This window comes from Symsagittifera roscoffensis, chromosome 9 (assembly GCF_963678635.1).
Source record: "Symsagittifera roscoffensis chromosome 9, txSymRosc1.1, whole genome shotgun sequence".
NCBI lineage: Eukaryota > Metazoa > Xenacoelomorpha > Acoela > Convolutidae > Symsagittifera > Symsagittifera roscoffensis.
In genome coordinates this window covers 47,077,916-47,103,941 of record NC_087070.1, presented here as the reverse complement: position 1 = coordinate 47,103,941, position 26,026 = coordinate 47,077,916, and the positions used below count along the sequence as shown (strand labels likewise).

Sequence of the window (26,026 nt, the reverse complement as noted above, 5' to 3'; positions counted from 1 at the left end):
TTTTATGATATCTGTTGTAGTTTGTTTGAGTATGAACAGTTTATTTCCAGATGAAAGAGAAATTAACTGGTTGTACCAATAAAAAAACGAGAATTTTAGTCTAAAACCGTTAAAAATGTATTCATTAGTACCCTTCCAATAAAAACAAAAATAAACTGCCACAATCTCTGATTATTTTTAAAAAATTTTTGTTTCAACAGACTTGTTGTTACAACTAACGGGCAGCAAAGTTTGCTGCACATTGAAATAGATTTAGCTAATACCAAAGAGAGATGCTACTGGATAACCAAGTAAGACGTACAAAATTGCGTCTAAATATGTGAGCCTGCCTTAACTTTTAGAGATATGTATGACGATGTGACCCTTTTCTTCTTAGATGGAAACAAAAGGGAGAAATATTGACATTTAAACTATGTAAAATAATAGTAATATTGCACCACATTATTAGCTAAACATTTATTTCTAATCAAAAGTAATAATATTCGCATTCTTATTTAAACAATTCTCAAAGTTACAGACAAAATACAAAATTTAGAACTCTCAACTTAGGATAGATAATCTGTTTGACACAATGTAAATATGTTTTCTCAATTTGTCCATTTTCATTTGTTTTCCAGCATAGCATGGAGCTGCATGACTAAATCTCGTGCAATCAGGAGGACATCTTCCACGTTGTGACATTCAGCCATTTCTAAAAAAGTAGGAAATTTTCTTTAAAAGAAACACCATGAATAATCTTGCAATTACGAGATTAAAAGGTAGATAAAAGAATCCATCGAGTTAGATCGGCAAAGTAGAAATGGGTAAACTTGTCATCCTGCTACTAAATCTAAAAATTAAATTCCACTTTCAAAATTAGAAGTCGATCACGTTTTTCGTGACCTTAACACTTTTGCTGTTCGATAGTGCAGTTTGCCTTCCTTTAAACAAAGGAAATGAACAGAACTTTGGAAATCAAAAGTCGAACCGCGAAAAAGTAAATTTGAGCCTATACAAATTTTAAGACTTTTCCCGAAAAGAAATCAAATCATCACGACCTATTCAAGATTCTTCACTTAGTTCACAGATTCGTGAAAACAAATCAGGTTATTAAACACAAACCGTTGAAGAACTTGATGATATCTGTGAAATCCATTTTGTAGTTGATGATGATCTTGCGATACATTTTGAGGAGGGCGAGTGCCACGAACAGGACGAAGTGCTCAGTGCCCCCCGGGGGACCGAGACGGGAGGCGGCCCAGATAGTCTCCCACAGCCAAAACACCTAAGCGAGAGGTTAAACACCATCTACTTATTTAACTATCTGCTCCATCTCCCCCTCATGGTACATTCTATGCAATCCACACTCGAAAAAAATCCATTTTGATACTTAACAATCTCCGCCCCATTCCCCTTATCAACTTATTCGATAAACACTCTAAAAACAACGTATTATAGAATCGTACCTTTGTTTGACATGTCACTTAAAGTGCGCGATTAGTGCGCCCGTTTTCTTCAAAAGACCAACTTCCTGCAATCTGATTGGCTAAAAAGCCCTGCAATCTGATTGGCTAAAACGCCCGGTTAACACTCTTCATCTCTCTCTCAAAAGGTGAGTAAGCATATCCGTTAAACATTTACAAAAGAACGGACTAGAGACTATTTCGGGTAATAGGCAGTTTCTTTGTCTTCTTCAGTGACTGACTCCTATTGATGTTAAGGATGCAACTACCATGCTTGTAATGGTGTTCTGGCCAAGCCTAACTTAAGCAGACATAGCGGGTGGATCAGTTTCCACTTATTTGCACTAAATAAAGCATTGATTCAATGGGATCTCCAACTATTACCCCCTATCGTACCTGTTAAAGAACCACTCCTATAAAGAACAAGAATTAATTCAACAAATAAGTATATGCGGATTTTGCACCTAGTACCGAATACATCTTTTTTTGCAAGAGATCCCTTTAATGTTGTGATGGCGTCGTCCTTTTTGTTAAAACATCATACCCATGTTATACGTTGCTTTCTAATCTAAGAAAATAGCCAACAGACAGTTGGAAAAGAGTCAATGAACGCAAGGAATTGCAAGGATACTTATTTTTTTAAAAAGAAAACCTCAGCTTTCAAATTTCAAAGAAAAAACGATGGTCTTGAAGCTCTTTCAATTTTCAGAACAATTCATGAATGACTCTTTTTTTAAAAAGAAAATTAACCCAATTTGAGAAAACTGGATCAATAGGCAAAACTTTTATTTCGCTGGGAAATCTGAAATTAAATTCCATTTTCGAAACTAAAGTCGATCATGTTTTCCGTAACTTTTAAAATTTTGCTGTTCGATAGTGGAGTTTGCCTTCCGTTTAACAAAGGAAATGAACTGAACTTGAAATTCAAATTGCAAAAAATAATATTTGAGACTGAACAAATTTTAAGAATTATCCTGGAAAAAAACTTAATCATCACGAAATTGATCGTCACCGAATATGAAAGTCTGAACTATGTTCATCGATTTTTAAAAAGTTGTTTCGTATTTTTGATGGCTATTTAGGTTGAAACTGTGGCAAGTAATAAATAATTCGGTTATTATGTTTGCTGTGTTACCTGATGGTACTTAAGTTCCCTCTTGAAGTCTAAGAGGAACCATCTGTAACAGAAGTAGAAGTGAGTGTAGTCCCCGTGCTGCTGCATGTGCTCAAACAACTGCGGGTCGAGAATCTACACAACAACACACACACACTTGTGAACACAATTAACATACGGATCAGACTAACAAAAGCGCCTCATCCAAACAAAATCTGCCAATTCACCTTTTAATGGGGATTAAAATCTCTTATAGCTGCGGCTCACAGAGGCACCAAGTCTAATAACCTAATCTAATAAAATTTATGTTGGTCTCGCTTTCTCTTGAATGAAATTCATGTTCAAAAAAAGTACCATATAAGGTAAATAGCGGTCTTTAATTAGCATAGCAAAAAAAAACTAAGGAAGCGGTAAAAAACGACAATACTTGAGCAGACACCCTTGAGCTAAAGAAACGTTTTCATTTAAAATAAAAAAATAATAATAATTCCCCCCTTCAAAATGCTTTTTTTTCACTCATCAAACGCGGCAATATGAGGCTATTAAGCCGATATAACATCAGCCGGAAAATTACCACCCGAATAAACAGAAAAATCAAAAAACTAAACACAATTAAACTAAATCGGAGTTGGTATATTTACAAAAAAAGCCAACCGACAAAAAAGGGCCAATGAGGCCACCAGGCCGATGCAATATTCCAGCCGAATAAAGGGGAAAATAAAACTCAAGAAATTATACCAAATCAAAAACAAAACCACAGTCAGTTGGTAGTCATATAATTAACCCGATTAAAGAAAACTTTTTTTCGGCTAGCAATTCTGAAAATTATAACTCAGAAAATTAATTTACTTCGTTCATCGACACTTATTCATTTTGCACTCAAGAGAAATGAGCCGCCATCCAATTGACTACAGCTGCCGAAACTCATTCAAGAAATATTGAAGTGGGATCTGGTTAACTATTCCTTCTCAGCCCCCCTTCTGGTAGATGATTAAACAAAATTTCACACCTGAAGACGACCAACTCAATGGGATCTGCAGCTCAAAACACCTCCTATGGAACCAGCTGTACAACCTCTACTTTTAAAATTATATTCGAATTGGTAAATGTCTTTACAATAAATGTAACTTAGTGGATGGGGAAAAGGCATTTACAAAAAGGATGGGGAAAATTGATTAAGCGTATGCGCATTTTGTATCTTGTAACAAAACCCCGCCGGGGGGGGGGGGAGGGGAGGGGGGTGTTGGTAGTTTATACTGTGTGCTGTACCTGGAGCAGTGCTCGCATGTTGGAGAAGTGCTGGTCCATGGCCCTACCCTGGGGGAAGTTCTCTCGCATGCGAACCATCAGCAGTGAAAAGGCTGCATACGTCTTGCTCTCTAAAACACAAACACATACTCATATATAGACTAATTGCAATAAAATATCAACAAAAAACTTGATAATTTACAGAAACAAAAAAAACACCAGCTACTGTTTAACTGTCATTTTCAATGAGCTAAGTCATTGACAATCGAATTGGTAAACTTTCTATTACTGTTTTACTGCTACAGGTTCATTGGTCAGTTCGATCTCAAATTATATTCCCGTTATCAATAAATTCCAATATTCAGAGCTGAACTTATATCCACGTAGGTTGGGACTCTCATTTTTCTGTAAAAAAGAAATAGTGGAAGAAATGGCGGTACTTCAGAATTGCGCGGAGCAGGGGCTGGTCGCTAAGGTAAGTTAATTTTCAATAAAGACCTTACAATAAAAGCAATACGGGTAAGATGGCGGAAAACGAACACACCTTTGGGGCGGATGTGTGAACCAATTAAGGCAGTGTGGATTTCATGACTAATAATGAATTGTGATTATGCATTGTTGCATCACACCTAAGCTTTTTTTACAATTACAATGTATTCACAAAGCGCTTTAGTCGGAAGCTCAAATGGGCAAGTCACCAGTGTTTTTGAAAGTACATTGTTCACAGGGAAATTTACAAGAACCACGATGTCATTGAAATTGAAGGCCAAAGTCTTTCGTTTGCAGAAAAGATACTATTTTTGCAGAAAAAGTACCAATTGTTGATACCTTAATTGCCCCTATGGAGGAAGAATTTTTTTAAGCTAGCCTTCAAGAAAAAAAATCAAGGTTAACTTAATAATGCTGGAAGCAAACGCATAAAAATCGGGTGCGACATTTAGAACTAAGTAACTTTCAGAAATTGCTTTGCTGTTATAGCAAAACTTCTGGTGGCACACCTTATTATCGAGAGACCGAATGTTGGAATGTTATATTCATCCAATCATAATTGAAATATCAAACAGCTCAAATATTACTACTACTACTACTAATGCATTTGTTGTCCGTTTTCCTATTTTGGCTGGGTTGGACATTCGGAAAGTGCGTAAGCAATGGTATATCTGTGTAGCTTGACAAATTCCAGCATTCAGATGAAGGCATTCTGAAAAGCATTCAAGCTATTTAATGGAAGATATTACGTTTTTCGGTGCCATTTGATTAAGGCAGTCTATGGGTTTGAGACTTTAAGACAAACATTTCTAATAAATCGCCAAAAGTTTCAACTATCCTGGCAAAATATTCTGGCAAAATATTAAGTAAAACTTTGCATTTGAATGAACCAAATCCTTTCTGTTTAGAAAAACTCACAAAACTAAAGAGCGATGCTCTTCTAGTTAAAGGATCTTCTAAAGGGAAAAATATTGAAATTCGAAGAACGAGGAAAGCCAGTTTCGATATACGGTTTGATCGTTTGCTGTCGTACTTCAGTCACACAAATACGTAAATTAGGCAATCTGAAAAACCGATTGTCCTAAGTATGTAAAAACGATTTTCAGTAACACACTGCAATCCAATAGGAGCTTCACTTTTTTGAACTCGATGCAGAAATTACTATTTAAGAAGCTTTTTTTTTTAAAAAAAGTGCAAAAAACCTCCGATAAAACTTTTGAAAAAATGATGAGCTAGAAATCTCGGTTTGTGTCCTGACTTAGTATCTTGATCATCATCTTGTTTGTATCCCCTCTCAGTCACAACTCAAACCTCACTCATGTGAAACAATTTGCTCCAAAAATTAATTTTTCATAAATTCTTAAAATTCAAAACAAAAAAAACATGTCTTCTGACTTTTCTGAAAAAAAAAGTTTTTGATGTTGCGTTGTTGTAGAAAAGTCAGTTTTGTTTCATATTACTTTTAGTAAGGGCTAATTAAGCTCAAACTGTCGCAACCGATATGAGCGGGTACATTTAACGGAGAACTGCCTATTAGCATGTGTGTCGATAAGCATGCCCATGTTAAATGATGCACCTGAATCGCTAATTATTTCAAAATTTGTTCACTCCAATTTGCCATTTAAATAGCGTTTAACTCCGCCAAAAATGTAATTGATTTCCTGGATCAACAGTAAAACCTCATCTCCATCTCCACCACCCCCACTCTTCAAGTGACCTACCGTAAATGTCCTCCCCAAGCATGTATTCATTTTGAAAATTAGTTCCGCATAAAATACTTCAAATTTCAAAGAAGCGAGCTGAATATACTCCTGGAGAAGCGTAAAATATTAATCACAATTTAGTTTTTTAATATCAATCAATTGATTTTTTGACTAATTAAATCAATTTATTTTGCCCTCGAAGTCAATTACTGAAAAACCGGTATTTTATCCCTTAAATCAATTTTTTTTTGGGGGGGGGGGGGGGGGTTGTATGGTTCTGATTCCCGTAACAAATCAAGCGATTTTTCAGACTAAATACGAAAATTAGCCAATCGATTGAAACTTTCTTTTTCGTCTGAACGAACCCCCCAACTAGAGGCAACTAGAGAACGCTAAGATCACACATGCTTATCGCTACGCCCCCACATTTAGAGGTGAACTGCACTGACCGTCGTCGAATATGACTAGAAGCGGAGCTACAATGTCACACATGCCCTGCACATAACCCACGTCCAGATTCTCCCACACGTAACTAAAACAGATCAAGAAAAGACTGACTTCAACGTAGAAAATTAATAATTAAATATTATATTACCACGAGGATTATTTATAAATATATTTTTAGCACTTTTGGTGGGTCAATCAATACTGTGCGATCATCTATCTAACCTGCACATTATGCGTCTGAGTTTGTCGAGGTTGTGTTTCTCGGCGAAGTAGACGTTGTTGCGGTCACACCTCGCCACGTCCTTGTCTATCCGGTGCAAGTTCAAGCCCAGTGCCGCCAACACTTCCGGCTACGACACAACACAATCCAAATACAATCACGCAAGAAACTTTCTCTCGCGATACAAGTGAGTTAGAGGGTTCCAACATCACACTATTTTTAAGTAAATACAGCAAGTAATTAAATAAACCAATACAGTGCTGATTCAAATTATCCGGATAAAACTAACAAAATTTGAAATGTATAACGCGTTTTTCTCTGGGTTACGATTAGACAATAAAAGAAGAGAACAAAAGTTGCTAAGAATTTGTGAGTTGCAATTTTTTCTCCAAATTCTCACCCAAACCTTTACTCCAAAAATGAGTAGCTTTTTACTTTATCGAAAAATGCACTTGAAACGTTTGCTTAAAAACAAATTTCAAACGTTTTACGCAATTTTTGGAAGTTTACCTTGCTAAAACTTTGTTGGACTTAGTGAGAGGCTCTTTTTACCATTTCTCATCACTTAACTTGTTAGTTTCAGCGAAGTTTTTGATTAATAAAAAGCCACCCATTTTTGGAGAAAACTTGCGCCACTTTAATTGCACCACTGAAATTCTAAGCCACTTTTGTTCTCTTCAATTTTTGTTGAATCTGAACTCAATTTGAGAAAAACGCACTCGAGTTTTCGCGGTAAACGTAAATCTAATAGCTCTCAAGTAAATCAATCGCTCTTTTTTCAAAACCTTTTCTCTATCGTAGTTAACCTGCCTCATTTGCGCATAATTACTCGATTATTTAATTGACATCACCGAATCAATAAAAACGAATTGTTTTGAGAAAACAAATCAGTGTTTCGAAAACGAAACATTGAATTGTTTTCTAAAAAAATCTCAGCTTTTGAATAAAAAACAGAGGGGTTTAGGAACTTAGACGACAATAAATTAGACGATCAGAAAAAAACGGAATTTAGACAATAACTTGCGTGCAAATTGCGTGAAACTTGTTTACAGACTTAAATTATTTTTTGGCTGAGTAAATAGTGGTTGTCCAATTAAGACAGTATTTTGCGTGCAAATTGCGTGAATTTTGTTTACAGACTTGAATTAACTCTTGGCTGAGTAAATACTGGTTGTCCGTAAATTCCGTTTCTTTACAGTCGTCTAATTTTCTTGTCGTCTAATTTCCAAGGCCCCAAAAACAGATGGCTTTAAAGCTCTCGTAATTTCTACAACAAATAATTATTGACAATTATTTCATAAAATTGACCAAATTTGAAAAGTGGATTAATAGGTAAAATTTTCATTTCGCTGGAAAATCTGATAATTAAATACCACTTTCGAAACTAGAAGTCGATCATGTTTTTCGTGACCTTTACACTTTTGCTGTTCGATAGTGGAGCTGGTTTTCTTTTAACAAAAGAAATGAACTGAACTTTACAAACAATCAAGTCAAACCGCGAAAAATCAAAATGAAGCATCAACAAATTTTCCTAAAAAAAACAAAAAATCACCAACACCTTTATAAGAGTCTTCACTACGTTCATTACTCTTAAACAATTTGAGGCACTTAATTTACATTAAGGACCCTCTTAGTTTGTCGGGATCCCTCTATTACATTTGTACTACTCGAACAAATGAGTTAGCTCCCATTCAAATTGGGCCAGCCTTTTCTATCCAGGTATAATGATGATTTCATTTTGAAGATACATATGCGCACAATTAAATAAAAGTAAATTTATTAGTTAAAATAATCCTGTTTAATTCTCCATCTTGTCCTTAATTTTGACCTCTCAGGAATAAATTTACAAAAAAAAACGTATTAACAGAAGGTCATCAGATTGTCATAAAACTTACATCGTAGTAACGTGATGGACTTCTAATCCAACCAAAAATCGGTGGTTCGAAATTCACGCAACTTACGTCATGATTCTGATTTACAGCAGCTCCATTGGAGTAACTGGTAGAATCATCAGCAGTATATTCATTGCATTGGCTTTCATCAGTTTTCTCTTCCTCTTCACTCCTGTCATTGCATAGACCCTCTTTTGTTGAATCGGGTTCCTCTGTAGTGCTATTAGTGCCGTCTCTATCTTCCTCCGGCGAACTCTGAGACGGCTCCTCGTCTTCTTCCGGGATGTTTTCTAGTGAGTCGTATTTGGAATCAGTCTTCGCGTGTTCCGCCAACTCAGTTTGCTGGTTGTTGATGTCGTTGACTAAGGTCGTCTCTTCGGGTGAGGTAGAACCCGCGGTTGAACCGCTACAACTGCTGACTGTTGTTGGTCTAAAAAAATTCACGGACGTTAAAAGACCATTTTTAATCCACAGGCAAAAATCAGAAAGCAAATGAATTTAAAATTTTTGACCAAAAGTTTTGACGGAAACAGCATTATAGAGACCCCTTCGTTTGCTTCTCACGTAGGTTCACGCCAATGTATATAAACATATACCGCCAAAAGAAGGTTGGAAAAGAGACAATGAACGCTATGAAACAGAAAAAAAGCACTAGTTTTTGAAAAAATTTCAAATTGTATAAAAATGGCCTTAATTCTGCTTGAATTTAAGAACTTATGATTGACAATTTTTATGATTAAAAAATAACTTAACGTGAGAAAACTGAATCAATAGGAAAAGTTTTGATTCCGCTGGGAAATCTAAAAAAAATCCTCATTCAAAACTGGAAATTCATCACGTTTTTTTGTGACCTTTACAGTTTTGCAGTTCGATAGTGGAGTTTGCCTTCCTTTTAACAAAAGAAATAAACTGAACAAAAAAGAGTAAAATATCAAATTCAACAACTCGAAAAAAATCATCTCGTTCTATACGAGATTCTCCACTACGTTCGTCGACTTTTAAACAAAACAGGACATCCATAACACCCTTTCCTGTAGTTCCTGTTGAAGTTTTGTGAATCCTCTTCCCTTTTGATGTACTGAAATGAAATCTCTTGTGAGTCCATTTTGACTTCGTGAGGTTTCAATCAACCTATGCCTGTGCGGTTTCAGTTACCCAATTAGTTCAAGTCTCATCTGATTAAAATTTTTCGAAAATTTTCGCTATTGTGTTATAGGTAAGCGGGTGAGGTAGAACCCGCGGTTGAACCGCTACAACTGCTGACTGTTGTTGGTCTAAAAAAATTCACGGACGTTAAAAGACCATTTTTAATCCACAGGCAAAAATCAGAAAGCAAATGAATTTAAAATTTTTGACCAAAAGTTTTGACGGAAACAGCATTATAGAGACCCCTTCGTTTGCTTCTCACGTAGGTTCACGCCAATGTATATAAACATATACCGCCAAAAGAAGGTTGGAAAAGAGACAATGAACGCTATGAAACAGAAAAAAAGCACTAGTTTTTGAAAAAATTTCAAATTGTATAAAAATGGCCTTAATTCTGCTTGAATTTAAGAACTTATGATTGACAATTTTTATGATTAAAAAATAACTTAACGTGAGAAAACTGAATCAATAGGAAAAGTTTTGATTCCGCTGGGAAATCTAAAAAAAATCCTCATTCAAAACTAGAAATTCATCACGTTTTTTTGTGACCTTTACAGTTTTGCAGTTCGATAGTGGAGTTTGCCTTCCTTTTAACAAAAGAAATAAACTGAACAAAAAAGAGTAAAATATCAAATTCAACAACTCGAAAAAAATCATCTCGTTCTATACGAGATTCTCCACTACGTTCGTCGACTTTTAAACAAAACAGGACATGCATAACACCCTTTCCTGTAGTTCCTGTTGAAGTTTTGTGAATCCTCTTCCCTTTTGATGTACTGAAATGAAATCTCTTGTGAGTCCATTTTGACTACGTGAGGTTTCAATCAACCTATGCCTGTGCGGTTTCAGTTACCCAATTAGTTCAAGTCTCATCTGATTAAAATTTTTCAAAAATTTTCGCTATTGTGTTATAGGTAAGCGGAGCCATCTGCCTCTGGTGAAACTCCAGTTGTAGCAGAACCGATCTTCTTACTATGTGCTTTTTTCTGGTCTATTGCTATCAACGGTGCATTCGTTTCATCGGCCACCCAACGGATTCAATAGGAATAATTAATCTACTCATGGTTCATATCGTTTCCCCGTTGTAACATGCTAGGTTGTTACATGCACCGTGGTAAAATGCAGCCTTTTTCAGTTGTCTCCTACTTAGCATTCGGTTTGCTTCACAGTTGACTGTTTGCAGTTCCCTCAATTAGGATTGATGCTGGGCTAAGTGAGTCCTCAATAGCCACAGCCATTTCTCCTTCGTCTTGACCTTAATGATGCTATACAATAAATCAAGACTTTTGCTCTTCCGTTTTCAGACGTGTTGGTTTTGTCCTCTTTAAATTCCGTATTTCTGGCTGTTTCTTCCTCAATTAGGGAAACTTCTATTCTATTGTTGTTGCAGATATATCCCACTGGTTCTTAATTCTTTCGGTTGTTTTGTGGAGGCCTGTTGGTTGTGATGATGAACCACCGCTGCCTCTTCTCGACCTATGCCCATTCCGCTTCTTTGTCTACGTACGTAATACACTTTGCACGTCAAGTCCACTGGTTTTGCATGAAGTTTTAAACCTGTTTTTGCTGTTGTCTACAGATGAAATTGTATCTCTCGAACGCAACAATTCCCGTCAATTATTTTTTCCCACTAGTTCCCATCATTGTAACGTATTTATAAAGTTTGGTTTTTCGTCGAAACTGTCGTTAGGCTTCTACTTCTAAACATGGAAATAAATCATCCTTCGTTTTCGGGTCCGCTGCGTCCCGAGGCATGTTTCGACGCAACGCCTGTTTTGTCCACTTCCAGTTTTTTGTTTTCCCATTGTAATCATTTGTGCTGATTTCCTGTCTCTCTCTGCGGACTGGTTTTACTAGTTAATTTGTTCTTGTATACCGGCTCTGTAGAACACGTTCTTGCCGGTTTTACGTAGAATAAATCTGGGAGATTTGTGGTCTCTGTAACGAATATTGCTGATTGCACTATCGATCGCTATTACGTCCACTCCAAAAGTGACTCTTGCTTTGCCTTCGTCCAGAAGAGCTGTATGTTCATTTAGATGTTCTGATCTACTGGTTGCTCCATGTCATATGGCAAATGATTACCCAGGCAGAAAGTTAGTGTAATCTGTATGCAACTCCACTTAGGACTCTAGTCTTGTGAACTATCTCGCTAATAGTGAGAAGAGTCTAAAGGCTAAACCAATCAACATTTTTGCAATCAGTTTGCCAAACATCAAGGTTAGCCATCAATAAGCGTATATAGGTATATAGTTACTACAATCTGTTACATTAAAACAATCCAACAAAGTGAACAAAAAGTTTTTCAGTTGAAATTCGCAGGTGGGGAAAGGCAAAAAAGCCAAACAATAATTTAATAAGTTGTTCGAATTGTTTCTCACTTGGTTTTGGCATCATTGAATTCTACTTCAGCTATTTGCCACTCAGTCACCACTTGTGCGTATTTCTCTGCAGTGGCTGAGTCAATTGAACTGCGCTGCTCTTTGGTGCCTTTCAAGTCGTCCAGAGGATAATGGCCCAGAAGGTACAGCCATACTATGGACCTCAAAGTGTGCTCCATGCCCCCATAGTAGACATACCTCAAGATTTCACCACAATTGCTCCCCAGCTGAAAACAGAGAAACTGAGGAATGAAATTTGAGATAATAAAAGCATTTAGAAAAAAAATTCTATGTTTTATTTTGTAATTCTATGTTCTCTTTTATCACGAATTAAGAATCTGCTAGTTTCCACTCCCCTCCACCTTTCAAACTTTCATATTTTATAGATGTAAAATAATTTTTTTTTAAATTTGTTCACAATGGTTAGTTTGTTCACTGTGCCAAGTTTCATTGCATTCTGACAATGTTAACGTAATTCTTCAAAATTGATATTCAAAGGACGGGAAAGCTGAAAAGAGCCAAAATCGGGTCAGTTGAAAAAACAGACAGCTTGATATCTTGGGAAGTATTTTAGGGCAGGCAAAAATAGCAACACCAAATATTTTTACACATTGCCGAACACCTCGTGGCTTGAAACTATAAGAGCATTTTACCGTTTTTAAGAAGCCGTAAACATGGTCTGCTCGTTTGCATACTTATACCTTATGCTCCGAATCCCATTCGTTCCACATTTGCACCGTCAGTCCTCCTTTATACATTGCCAGGTCATGTAGCCACTTTTTCTGAGCAGCCTCCGACTCTGACACTTTCCTCTCTCTGACAGGCTGTTTCTGCATCTCTGTTGTGTTGGTGTGGATTTGTGAAGCAGAACTGGTCTGTGAAAATGTGGAGGTTGAAGGGGCTGCTGATACCAGACCAGATAGATGTACTCGCACTGTCTTCAGATGACGCACATAAGTCAGCCCTGAAACAGAAACTTATCAAAAATATTAACAGCTAGAGGAATGAATAAATCCAACTAAGCACTATCTGGTTACATTTAGCAATTTTTTCTCATGAATTGAGCATGAGCACACATTTTAATGTTAGCCACGAGAGGGCGCATCGAACATGCTCAGACCAAGTCCCGTAAACTTAGCAACATCGGTCACTCGAAGCCACAAGTCTATGAGTTTTTAAAAAATGATCTATCTCGGAACAGTTAAAAAGGTGTGAGATGGTGTGTGGGGAAGAAAATTTGGTGAGACATTCGGATCAATTTGGTTTAAGTAGCAGTTTAGGAAGTGACTCTAACCGAACCATAAATGGGAAAGGCTCTTCTGGTGCAGATCGATCGGGATTCTTATGGAAAACAGAGATATGGGGGGGGGGAGTTGAGGGAAACACTTTGGGGAATGACCATCAGCAATTGCTTGCTTGACACAGCTTGAAGTTGTTTTAAAATGACTTTAATTTGTGATGTGAGAGGCAAAAGTTCTTAGACGTAGTTAATTCTTAAAAGATGCATTTGCTGGGTCGCCGAGGCCCATTATATTTCGGTACTACAGAGCTCTAGTCCTGGCGGGAGAATAATCCTCTGAGGTTTCGGATGATGATGGAAAAAGTTTGGGGGTTTCAAGAAATGTAAGTTTTAAGGGTAACATTAGCGGTGGATGACATTAGACAAATCACCATCAGAATGTGGCTGTACTGGAGCCCTCGTTTTTATGCATCCCGTTATTGCGCGGAGAGCGGGGTTTCTAACGTTTGGAGTTTGCGTGTAGACATTTTACTAGCGGTGTGGGACCATAAAAAGCAAGCGTAACTTTAGAAAGCCAGTAACCAGTAACTTTGGACTGACACCAATTTGTTCGAGACAACCCTTATTATCGATATCCTACGCGAGCCTTTTGATGATGTTCGTTAACAGTACTCTGCGGAGTAATGGGATGGATCAAAGATAACAGTAACTATTTTGGAAAGATTCTCTAGAGGAAGGGGTGTGTTATCCATTTTGATTCGGGAGTCAGTATCGAATTCCTTGTTTAACGAGGAGAACTGGCGAGAACTGCTTTCGACGCCAGAGAAACAGGGCATCGTGACATAAAAAGGTAGTGTAATTGGTTATATAGCTCGTTAAAAGCAGGAGGACAAATCTAAATTGCACGAATGAACAAAATGGTGAAAATTGTCCGCAAACGGTGGTCATTTAACTTAAAGGGCAAAAATGGTACGTAAAAACTGAACAAATTGTGGATGGTCTTTATGGGACACATATGCGTACAAGTTAATAGATAATCCCTATAAACTTGTCAGAACTTTTTTTATTCAGTGGCCTTTGTTGATTAAAGCCCTCATTGGTAAAAAAAACTCGATGATCGACAATGCTGTAGCAGTTGAGTGCCATATCGACAATTGGGAGATGTCATCTTATGAAAGAACGAGGGGGAGAAGTTCTAGTAGAACCTGAATACGGATTGCCAAACTTTTCAGAAAATTGAATTACTAGAACTATTTTATTAACCCCAATTGGCTCAGAAAACCTTCCATTTTAATCATTTTTATTAAGTCGAATTTCCAGCAAAAAAAAAAAGAATAATTGATCAAAATCTTGGCCATTAAACACGTGATTTTACTGGGGTATCTGGGAGTTTCACAATCAAAATTAAGATCAATCCCTTTTTGAAACAGGTCAAATATTGATTGTAACGAAAGATTATCTGTTTCAGATCGAAACCTATAACGATTTATCGACTCGCGACAACAATCGATTCGGGGAATATTTCAAGATATCCAATTTGTTTTAGACACACTTACACCCGTAGAAAGCTCTGGCCATGATTTGTCGTCTCATTGACAGACACAATTTCTCAATGTTTTCCTTGTCATTTCGCAGCATCATCATTGGGTCATTCAAAGACATGCCTTCGATCAGTAGTAGATCCACGCAGTCTCCTTCTTCTGATCCCCTCTTACTCTCGCTTCCAACCTCATTCACAGCTGTCACTGCATTTGAGTCTAGAGCAGTTGAAGACACATTTGAGCAAAGAGAAATAAATGGTAAGAAGACAAGCAAAAAATGGATAACTGTCGCGAAATCAGGAAGCAAAAAAAAACGACTTCTCCAATTTTTTTCGCATAAAATTTTTAAAAAAATCTTGAAAAAACCACGGGACTAAATTAAGTTAAAAATTATTTCGAGAACAGTCACTTTTTAAAACAAAATAAATAATTTAAATCTTTTACTTAATCGCGTCATTTTCACTTATGCTATTGTAGAAAGTACTTTGGCTAGTACTTAAGCGTAAGCTAACTAAATTATAAGACTTCACGACTGTAATAAAAACACTTCTAAATAAGTGAAAACATTCAGAGCCACATGAAGGATAGCCAGTTGCTGTTCAATAAATACTAGTATGCCCAATTATAAGGATTTAAATTAAGAAATAGAGAAATCAGGAAAAAAGAGAAAAGATATTAAAAAAACGGCATTTTTTATAGTTTTTTTTTTCTGTAAACGGCAAACTTCGAGAATGAGAGTTTATTTTATCGAAAACAATCTTTAGTTCGCAGCAGAACCAGCTTGCGAGTTCAGTATCGCATCAATTTTACACAGACTGTTTGTCAAAAAAAATTGGGCGTCACCGCTTATGCAGGCGAAACTCCCACAAGCTGTTCTACCCAATAAAACCAAAACTTCACAGTTTTAAAAAAGGTAAGAAAAATCAAAAATTCGACATTTACGAGAGCCACAACTTTTTGTGCCAAAAAAATGGGCGTCACCGCTTATGCAGAAGAGCTTCCCACAGATTTTGTAGGGTAGTTTTCCAGAAAATGTATAAAATCCAAAAAAAATGAGTCAAAAATCCCACACACACTTTTTCGAAGGCTGTAGGAAGTGGAGTAAGGTTAAAAGAGACTAGGAGATTATGCAGGCACACAGGGGAGTAGGCGGAATTCCCATTGGTATTACTTTTTTGAAAATCGATAGAGTCGTTTTCGAGAAAAACTAATTTTTGAAAAGTGGAAAATTTTTCCAAAGAGCCAAAAAAACCCAATCCCATACATTTTCATAATACCTGTTTTAATCAAACAGGAATTCACCAACTAACATGCCTCAATTCATAGAGCGGACGCATTTTAGCTAGTATACGAAAAAAAATCATAAAAAACATCCGACCCTGCCCAGGTTCATACCCTCTTATAGTGTTGCTGGTCTCCTTCCCTACCTCTACGCTACAGATCCATGATGCCTGAAAGCTAAGGTGCTTTTTGTAATATAATAGTCTTTGTTAATATCCTTAGCATTGGTTGTACTTAATAGCTGGTTATTGATCAAAATGAACACTTTCAAAATGAGCACATTTTGTCGCAACAATATTTGCGTCGCAACAATATTTGCGACTTAGGTTGAAAAAAAGATAGTTCATACTATATGCTTGTGTAATGACATGTAGTCTGTAATGATTCAAATGGAGGCAAACTTTTTCAACGACTGAGGTAGAAATTTGGAATCGAATCATGACTGGAATGGCTTTAAATGCTAACACAGTTAACACTTTAGACATTTGAACTCTATGAAATCGTTCAATTGGGGGAAAAAGAAATTTACGCCATTGTTAAGGCAATTCTACGCAAGAGTTAGGGACAAAAAAATCTTTAGGAAAGCTTAAAACCTGCAATTCGCTGATGTACCAATCTATAACAAAAGATGACTCTCGGATTTGAACTACACTTTAAAGTACTATTTTCGTTATTGAAGAATGTAAATGGAGCTCGGTGGGAGAATCAATTTCAAAATAACGAGCTTGAACTACATTCGAACTTTTCCTCAAAAAACTGAAACAGACATTTAGATATTCAAACTTTTGTTCAAAAAACAGAAAATTGGATAAATTTCGATGGAATCAAGAAAAATAGGCTGACTAGTGGCATTTCTGATTCCACAGAGAATTCGCAACACCAATAATCCACCACTTAAGGACCCAAGAAAAAAAATTGAATTTCAAAGAAAAAAAGATACCTTTTAAGCTCTTTGAATTTCTAGGAAAACTTAAGATTTTTGATTAAATTAACCTAAATTGAAAAAAAAGATCAGTTTTATTCCGACGGAAAATCTGAAAATTAAATTCGTGACGTTTACTTAAGCTGTTCCTTTTACAACAGAAAATGAACTGAACTTCAACAAAATCAAAAGTCAAACCGCAAAAAAGTTAACTTGAGCTTGAACAAAAATTAACACTTTTCCTGAGAACAAAATGAAAAAAATCATTGCGACCTATTTAAGATTCTGAACTACGATTATCGAATTATAATAAAATTGAAAGACAAAAAAAAATTCTTTGTTATGTCTGCACGAATTGTAAAGCAAAATTTGGCTATAATACTAATTATCATTTTCTGCTAATTTTGACAGAGACTTTGTGCGAAAAGGAACCTATAACGATTCAGATTGGCTATAACAATTCGATAAAATGAAATGACATCGGAATGACGGGACATTTAATTGCACGGCAATTTTTGCTCATTGTGAACACAGTTATACAAAAAACACTAGTTTAAAACTGGTGAAATTCAATGGAGAATTTCATAGAAAAACTCTAAAATTTTTCAATTTGCAGGAAAACTATTCACATTCAATCAAATAAAAAATAAATATCCAAAGAAAAATTTATTTATCCAAAATTATGTTGAAACAACTACAATCATCAAATTATTTTCAACTAAATATAAACAATTGATATTAAACCATTCAATTCAGTAAATGAAAATAGAAAGTATAGACAAAAGGCGAATTGCGCGCCTACTTAAGCTCTACCTGCAATACAAAAAATTTCATTAGAATTAATATTAGAACAAAAACAATACTCACAAAAACAAAATTCGAATTTTTTGATGTCGTTTTTTATTATTTCTGGAGATGTAACAAAATTCCGTAGCTTGCGCTTAGGTCAAACTATTATGGATAATAATATACGATGTCTTAATAACTTCAATAACTAATGGATTAACAAAAAAGAAAACAACAAAATCGATTTATTCCATTCTTTTTTGAAAATGCGAATTATTATCAGAATGGAAAGGTAAAGAAATAGAGGATAAAATTAGCGTTTGGACATTCCCATCTTCACTAATGAAAAATTAGCAGTGAAATGCGCTAAATTAGCAGTGAAATGCGCTAAAAGTTGTTGAGTTTATGAAAGAAAATAATTTCTTCAGTCACTGAAATTTTTCCAATACTGTTCGGCAACCGATCGCTTCCACTCATCTCACTCAGCAAGTTCGCTCCTCTGTTAGTTAATGAACAGTTCTCATTTTATTTTTACAAAATGGGAGAATGAATGTTGTATATTTTGAAATTCTTGTTTTATATGCAAGACTTATTATAGAGAACAAAGAACACAGAAACTTCGTGGAAAGACTTTGCTTCAACGATTTGAAACTATATTGTATTTAATTGTACACATAATTCAAGCACTGTTAGTATTTTGTAGTTAAAAAAATGGTGTATTTGAACCATATTTCTTTTTGAAACGAACCACGCGAATAATTTTCGCTGAAACATTAAAAATTTGATTTTAAAAAAGAGCAAAACTCTTGTCAACATAGACGAGCAAACCATATTGTATTATTGGCTTTATAAAGAACTTAAGAAAGTTAAGCTACAATCTAAATAAGAAATCCTTTTTCTTTTACACAAAAACGGAAAGTAAGAAAATTCAAAGAGATCCTGTCTTTGCTCTATTTATCTACACTGAGGCAAAGCTGCGCTTCACAAACACTAGCAAGAACACGACAAAAAGCAGATCTATAAAGGGCAAAAAAAAGTAGAAATAAGCCTCGAATTAGTAAAAATTCGGCTACGTATCGGATTCGATCTGCAACTACGCAACGGACGCTTACTTAATCGCAAAAACTAGCCACAAATAAACCAGAGAACAGATGCTATGAAATTTCCAACGCTACAGACCGTGATTATTGTGAAAGTGCCACCAAATAAGTGAACACTTTTAAGGAACACTTTTATTTGCGAGCTAGTTTAGAAAAAAAAGATTCGCACTAACACACTAACGCTCGCAAGTGTAATGACCAGGTAATAATCATACACTACAAGTTCCATAAAGATCTAGATCCTTCCAGCCTAGACTAGTAACAAAATAAAAATCGAACTTACTTGGGTAGACAACTTTGGTTTGCCAACCTGTCCAACTCAAAGCCTTATGCAGGCTTTTTTCGTCTAAACGTGGCGGATGTAGGTAAATTTTTACGGCAGAAATTTTGGTTGACGATGGACACTTTAAATTTTTTTGAGCGCTTTTGGTGCAAATAAAAACTATATTTGAGGGGATTGCTCAGAAAAAAAACGAACTTATCAGTCAAAAAATGAAAGAAAAAAATGGCCCAAAATGTCATTTTTTCAACAATTAGCTTGCCTCAAATCTGTTGGCAAATTAACGTCTTTTGAGGATTCCATAAGAGCTCCCATTAAAGATCGACAAAATCCTAGACACACTCTTGTCTAAATCCACTACTTACTGAAACTGTCAGCACAATCAGCAGGTAAGTCAGAAGGCAAATGTACAAAAATGCTACTTCAAGTAAGTTCAGTTCGAATTCATCGAATTACAGCGAAAGGAAAGTTTAATTTGAAAAAGTAATTTCCGAGCGCATACGATTGATATTAAGCAAGCGCAGAATAATTTCAACTTGCCAGGAACGAATGAAGATTATAAAACTCCATTGCTGGGGTGCCCGGGGATCCAAGTCTCTTTCCTACAATTAAAAGCAAGGCACAGTTGAAATAAGACCGAATTGGTAGCTAAGCAGCAACAACGAAAATTGATGGTGTCACTCTCCTCTGATATATTATATTAAACTGACGTCACAGCAGCGAGCCTGTGCTATATTTCAAAAAAGCAGCCGATTTCTGTAAACACAGCTCAAAAGATCCCTGCCACTGTAATCAGAACCCTTTGAGTTTTTTTGCAATTTGAACATTTCTTGGATAGCGAGATGGAGAAATTGAAACTTCAAAAACAAGTATAATTAGCTTAAGTAAGGTTAAAAAATCGATTGTTAGAAGACACTCGTTTCTTCTGAAATACCGTGACATTTAAAAGTGCCACGGAAAATAAGCAACAGAAAGACGAAGCAGAAGTTGCATAACATGTAGCAAAATAGAAAATATCAGCGCGCTCACATGCTTAAGTAAGTACTATGGAAGTAATTATGGATTTATTTAATGATTATTTTCCTACAATTTCATGCACCCCAGAAAAAAATATGAAAGAAATCGCGTGTAGCGTCGATCGTGCTGCAGCACATTCAGTCGTGAATCAAGCTCTCGAACCGAAAACTCAAAAATATTCTGTTAAAGTATTTAAAAAATACAGCTTCCAAATTTTTTGCTTCCGTGAAATTTTTTTGAAGTTATTGTCCCAACTGCTAAATAGAAACAAACTTAGTAATCGAATCTTCTCCTCACAAAGTAAGACATTACAAAGATACTTCGTACATGTCGCAGCTTTTCAGCTGATATTTGGACTGCAAAAAATGAACACAGCCAATCGAAGATTGAAAAAGAGTAATGAACGCAAGAAAACATGAAAAAAAAACACTGACTTTGTTGAGAAAATCTTGCTGGAAATCTAAAAGTTAAAATGCACTTTCGCAACTAGAAATCATTCACGTTTTTTTCGCGCCATTTCCAAGTTCGTAATTACGTCACTTTCAGCAGATGAATTTCAATTGAACTCAAAAAGTGCATATATACCCAAGTGAAAAATAATGAACATTAATATACTAAGAAAAAAAACAGAATATCACAATTTACTAGGTCGACAGCGATATTGTTTATGAAAACCGAAAACAAAGCAGACCGAAAGTGTCACACTGCCAGTGCATTCTTGTAACAATTGCGAAGGAAAAACATATGGCCTTGATACCTTATTGAAATTCGAGAATACTTTCCATTTTTCACAAGCTTACCCTAAACATAGCCAACAGACAGTTGGGAAAGGGCCATGAACGCAAGCAAATAAAAAAAAAATAAACAGCTGGAAAGGAGCCATGAAAGCAAGGAAACAAAATATACTGACTTGTTTTTTGAAAATAAAAAGAAACCCAAAACGAAATCCACCTCGAAAACTATAAGTCGCTCACGTTTTTTTGTGCTATTTACACATTAGTATTTGGAGAAGGCAATTAACCGAAGTTTGAACAGATGAATTTGAATTGATTTCAAAAAGTGCATACACACTTACGTGCATTCATAAATTCATTAATATGTATGAATGCACATCTGTAGTTATTAGAGCATTTTAAGACTTTTTCTTGAAAAAAAAAATCATCAAGACCTATATAAGAGAACTCAAAATATTCATTACTAAGTGATAAACACCCGAAAACGCAGCCCAACTTCTTGTCTCAATAACGAAGTTCAGTACTCTTAGCATGCATAAATATAGCAAATTGGTATAAAACGAATGTTACAGCAACGAATGTTAGAGGACAAAATTTGTTTTAGTGAGTTGAAAGGTAATGAGTCACTCAAAACTATCTGCCAAAAATAGAAATTCCTAATCGATGAAAGATTATTAAAGAAACGTCGTTGAAGCCATACGTTCAAGTCCCAAGCAGAGGTGTTTTCGAAGTTATTCTTGAGAGATAAAGCGTTAGAATCACAGGCTTGACCCAGTTCGATATGATTATTAGTTAAACTCTTCAAATACCATCACTCTTAAATCCATAACAACTACGCCACAGCGCACGAAATTAACCCAAGTTCAACTTTCGTAAATCACAATTCACAAAGCTGAAATCACAAATCAAACAAAACTGCTATTTTCTCACAACTCGATATTCAATAGTATTCGATAGCCATATTATTACCTCAGTTAAAAGTTTAACTGAAATTTCGATCCAATTCTAGTTTCCTTCATTTTTTTCTGAAGTTTCTATTTTTGTTATCCAAGAGGTCATCTATTTGTGTTGTCAAAGAACTTTTATCCTATTTCAGCTAGCCGAAAGGCATAAAACATTCTAAAATGGGTAATCAGATGTCAGATGTTCGACCTTACGCTGATTCGGTTTACAGTTCGTCTGGTCAAACTATTGGTGGTCGAGGCGAGATCAACATCGAGCTCGACTCGGGAAACGAAGTCAACAAACCTTTGTTTGGCGAAGAGGTCCCGAGACCAGGTTCGAATACGAATAATGATAGATCTTACTTCTATATAGTTTTTCACCCGAATTGCCAGTTCTTTTTGAAAAATCTCAGTGATGTCTAAAATGAGCATTTATTTATCAATTGGTTTAAATAGGTGTTGAAAAACTTGGATTGGTCAATTGATTATACACAAAAAACTTAGTATTTCGAAACAAACTTTTGAATCTTTTTGTTAGCATTTGCATTTACTAATATTTTAACAGGCCAAAGTGAATAAATTGTATATTTTCTTACTCCGATTGAATTATCAGAGTAAATGAATGAACTAGCCTTTAATATATTCAACTTTCAAATTTCAACAAAAAATAGATGCACCTAAAGCGGATCAATTGAACAATCTCCCCCAACCCAATTTCGGCTTCGGCGGTTGGGAGAGAGCTCAATACGTACCTGGGACCTGTTTACAACCACTTAAACTACTTTCAATTGCGTAACACTGTTCACCTGATTCTCTATCAAACGGAAAGAACAAAAACTCACATAAAAAAATCAAAAACTAGATTTAGATCTAAAAAATGGCCAAATTAGTTGCATCTTAAAAGATCGTTTTGCTATTTTGTTTGAAGAAAAATGTGTAGTTACATGAACTATTAGGATGCTGCAGGTTTTTTGGCATAAAAAAGCCAGAAAACTGAACCTGGTAACTTGCTTACCTCGAAATAATCGCCCAAACAAAAAATCGGAAAAACTGAAACATTTTTCCGAAAATTGTTACATCTTCATTAAAAAAAATCTTCGGGCGGGCAATTAATTGCGACCTATATACACTTCAACCATCTGCTCGTATTTAAAAACTTCTTTTATAGTGTTTATGATTGGCACTTTTTTTTGAAAAAATTAAGCGCAAATTCTTCATTTTACCCTGTATTTCAATTTACTCTATGCCTTTTAATGTACATTTTGGACAACATTTCCTTCGATATTCAGTAAAATTTTTACATTGACCGAGAGCAAATGATCAGAGCTACCAATTGTGAAAGTATCAATATTTGGTTTCAATGACTTACCAATGTAATCCGGGTCTGAAAATGCCAGTTTTCCTCATCTGCAAAAAGTTTTTTTTTAAATTCGCGTGAATAAAAACCAAACAACTGAGTTTAGTAAAATTTCACAGTGATTTTTCCCATTTTCTCGCTGAGAATGTTTCAAGTTGCATGAACAAAATTTATACTCCGCTTATTCAAGAAAGATTTCACTACGATGCAAAACTTAGTGCAGACGAGGAAAACTGGCCTTTTCAGACCCGGATTACATTGAGGAGTCATTGAAACCAAATATTGATACTTTCACAGATGGTAGCTCAGATCACTTACTCTCGGTCAATGTAAAAATTTTACTGAAGTTCGAAGGAAATGTTGACGAAAATGTACAATGAAAGCAGGCATTTTATATAGTAAAATCCTAAATTTGAGCTTAATTTTGTCCACTAGTTGAAACTAGAAGTCGATCACGTTTTTCGTGACCTTAACACTTTCGTGATTTTGCTATTCGATAGTGGAGTTTGCCTTCCTTTTAACAAGAGAAATGAACTGAACTTTGAAAGAAATCAAAAGTCAAACCGCAAAAGCAAATTTGATTTGAGCCTGAAGAAACTTTAAGACATTCCTCTTAAAAAATCGGGAAAAAAACTATCACGACTTATATAAGAGTCTGAACTAGGTTTATCGACTCTTAAAAAATGGTTTAAAACATGCCAAATTGAATTCAAGTCGAACTCAAAATTGAAATAGGGATAGTTTATGAGATACAGTTCAACTTTTGCTACGGGATGGGGCAGGACTAGGGGGACAATTAATTGTATATCAGCATTGACTTCGAAGTATTTTAGTGTATTTTTTCTCATTTTTAGGCGCAGAAGTAAAATTGTTCCGTTGGAACTCAGGTCGAACTACACTTTTGCGAGTGGACAGCTTCGGCAACAAGAAAGATGTGAGCAGTTCCTTCAACCGTAGAATCACAATGGAAGCTTTGTCCGAGGAATGAAATCAAAGTGAACACAAAACCAAACACTACCCTCGTTAGACTGATTTTGTGCTATTAGTGATATTACCCCATCATTATTTGATTCAGTGATATTTTTAGCGATAAATTAAAAATTTTCGATTTCAAAGTTGGCTTTGTCGAGTGAAATACCTAGCAAATTCCATTTCAGAAAACTTAACTGACCAATTCAAGAACAATTTCAAACTATGAATTAATTAATTTGAAGAAAACAAATAACTACCACAAATGCTTCAAAGCTCAGAGTTAAAATTATTATATCTTTCGTAGTAGAACTGTATGAACACTTGATTAAGAGAAAATTTAACACTTGGTCGAGTGGTTCACGCTCTGTTCTTTGCTGTTAATTATTGATCTTGCAAAGTTTCACAACATAGCCAACAGACAGTAGGAAAAGATTCAATGAAAGCAAGGAAACAGAAAAAAACTGACCTGCTTGCTGAAAAAAATTCAACTTTACAATTTCAAAAAATATATATATGCCAAGAAAAAATATGCCACACGAATAATTTACAATCGAACCTTTTCTGATACAATTAACCCAATGTGAGAAAACTGGATCAATAGGCAAAACTTTTCCACTCAACTCAAATAGTGTATATTACCTAGAAGCATTCACAAATGCATTAATATGTATGAATGTACGTCTGTTAAATATTAAAGCATTTAAAGACTTTTCCTCGAAAAAATCAACACGACCTATAGAAGAGTCTGAATTACGGTCATCGATTTTTGAAAAAAATTAACACCAGATGCTAATTAACTCTTTGTCACGTCACAAACAGTAAAAAAAATTATCAAAATAAAGCCACAAGACAGTTGCAAAAGAAAGAATGAAAACTGGAAAACCAGCAACCAAGTGTAACATTGAAGGAGTAAAATCTGTCTAGCACTATAACCATCGCATAAAAAGAAACAATTCATCCAAAAACAACTGAAACAGACATTTAGATATTCAAACTTTTGTTCAAAAAACAGAAAATTGGATAAATATCGATGGAATCAAGAAAAATAGGCTGACTAGTGGCATTTCTGATTCCACAGAGAATTCGCACCACCAATAATCCACCACTTAAGGACCTATATGAATCAACAATTTTTCGTGCCAAGTGCGCTATGGTTATTGAGCAGGGTAAGTTGTCTTCCATGTGTAAATCACCCAGAAATTAAAAGCCGAACCGCCAAAAAGCCAACAGACAAATAAACAGGAAAAAAAATGAATTTCAAAGAAAAAAAGATGCCTTTTAAGCTCTTTGAATTTCTAGAAAAATTTAGGATTTTTGATTAAATTAACGTAATTGAGAAAAATAGATCAGTTTTTATTCCGACGGACAATCTGAAAATTAAATTCGTGACGTTTACTTAAGCTGTTCCTTTTACAACAGGAAATAAACTTCAACAAAATCAAAAGTCAAACCGCAAAAAAGTTAACTTGAGCTTGTACAAAAATTAAGACTTTTCCTGAAAACAAAGTGAAAAAAATCATTGCAACTACGATCATCGAATTTTAATAATAAATTTTTATGTTATGTCTGCACGAATTGTAAAGCAAAATTTGGCTATAATACTAATTATCATTTTCTGCTAATTTTGACTTAGACTTTGTGCGAAAAGGAACCTATAACGATTCAGATTGGCTATAACGATTCGATAAAACGAAATTACATCGGAATGACAGGACATTTAATTGCACGGCAATTTTTGCTCATAGAGAACACAGATTGATGGTGTCACTC

At 35.4% G+C, this 26,026-nt stretch overlaps 1 protein-coding gene and 1 long non-coding RNA gene across 2 annotated transcripts in view; one reads left to right on the top strand and one right to left on the bottom strand.

Moving 5' to 3' along the window:
• Nucleotides 1–387: 387 nt before the first annotated feature.
• The window catches only part of LOC134854863 (small G protein signaling modulator 2-like), a 96,741-nt gene continuing 71,102 nt past the window's right edge, over nt 388–26,026 (bottom strand). The window contains exons 14-23 of the mRNA XM_063871222.1: nt 14,879–15,079; nt 12,784–13,046; nt 12,083–12,309; nt 8,625–8,985; nt 6,666–6,793; nt 6,446–6,528; nt 3,826–3,935; nt 2,578–2,691; nt 1,102–1,264; nt 388–691 (exon numbers count right to left, since the gene is read on the bottom strand). Of these exons, the coding sequence (XP_063727292.1) occupies nt 603–691; nt 1,102–1,264; nt 2,578–2,691; nt 3,826–3,935; nt 6,446–6,528; nt 6,666–6,793; nt 8,625–8,985; nt 12,083–12,309; nt 12,784–13,046; nt 14,879–15,079 (1,739 nt within the window). The 3' untranslated portion in view covers nt 388–602. The remainder of the gene's footprint in view (nt 692–1,101; nt 1,265–2,577; nt 2,692–3,825; nt 3,936–6,445; nt 6,529–6,665; nt 6,794–8,624; nt 8,986–12,082; nt 12,310–12,783; nt 13,047–14,878; nt 15,080–26,026) is intronic.
• LOC134854677 (uncharacterized) lies at nt 21,685–24,399 on the top strand. Its single transcript, XR_010164430.1, has 2 exons — nt 21,685–22,261; nt 24,139–24,399. It is a non-coding gene; the product is annotated as an uncharacterized LOC134854677 (long non-coding RNA).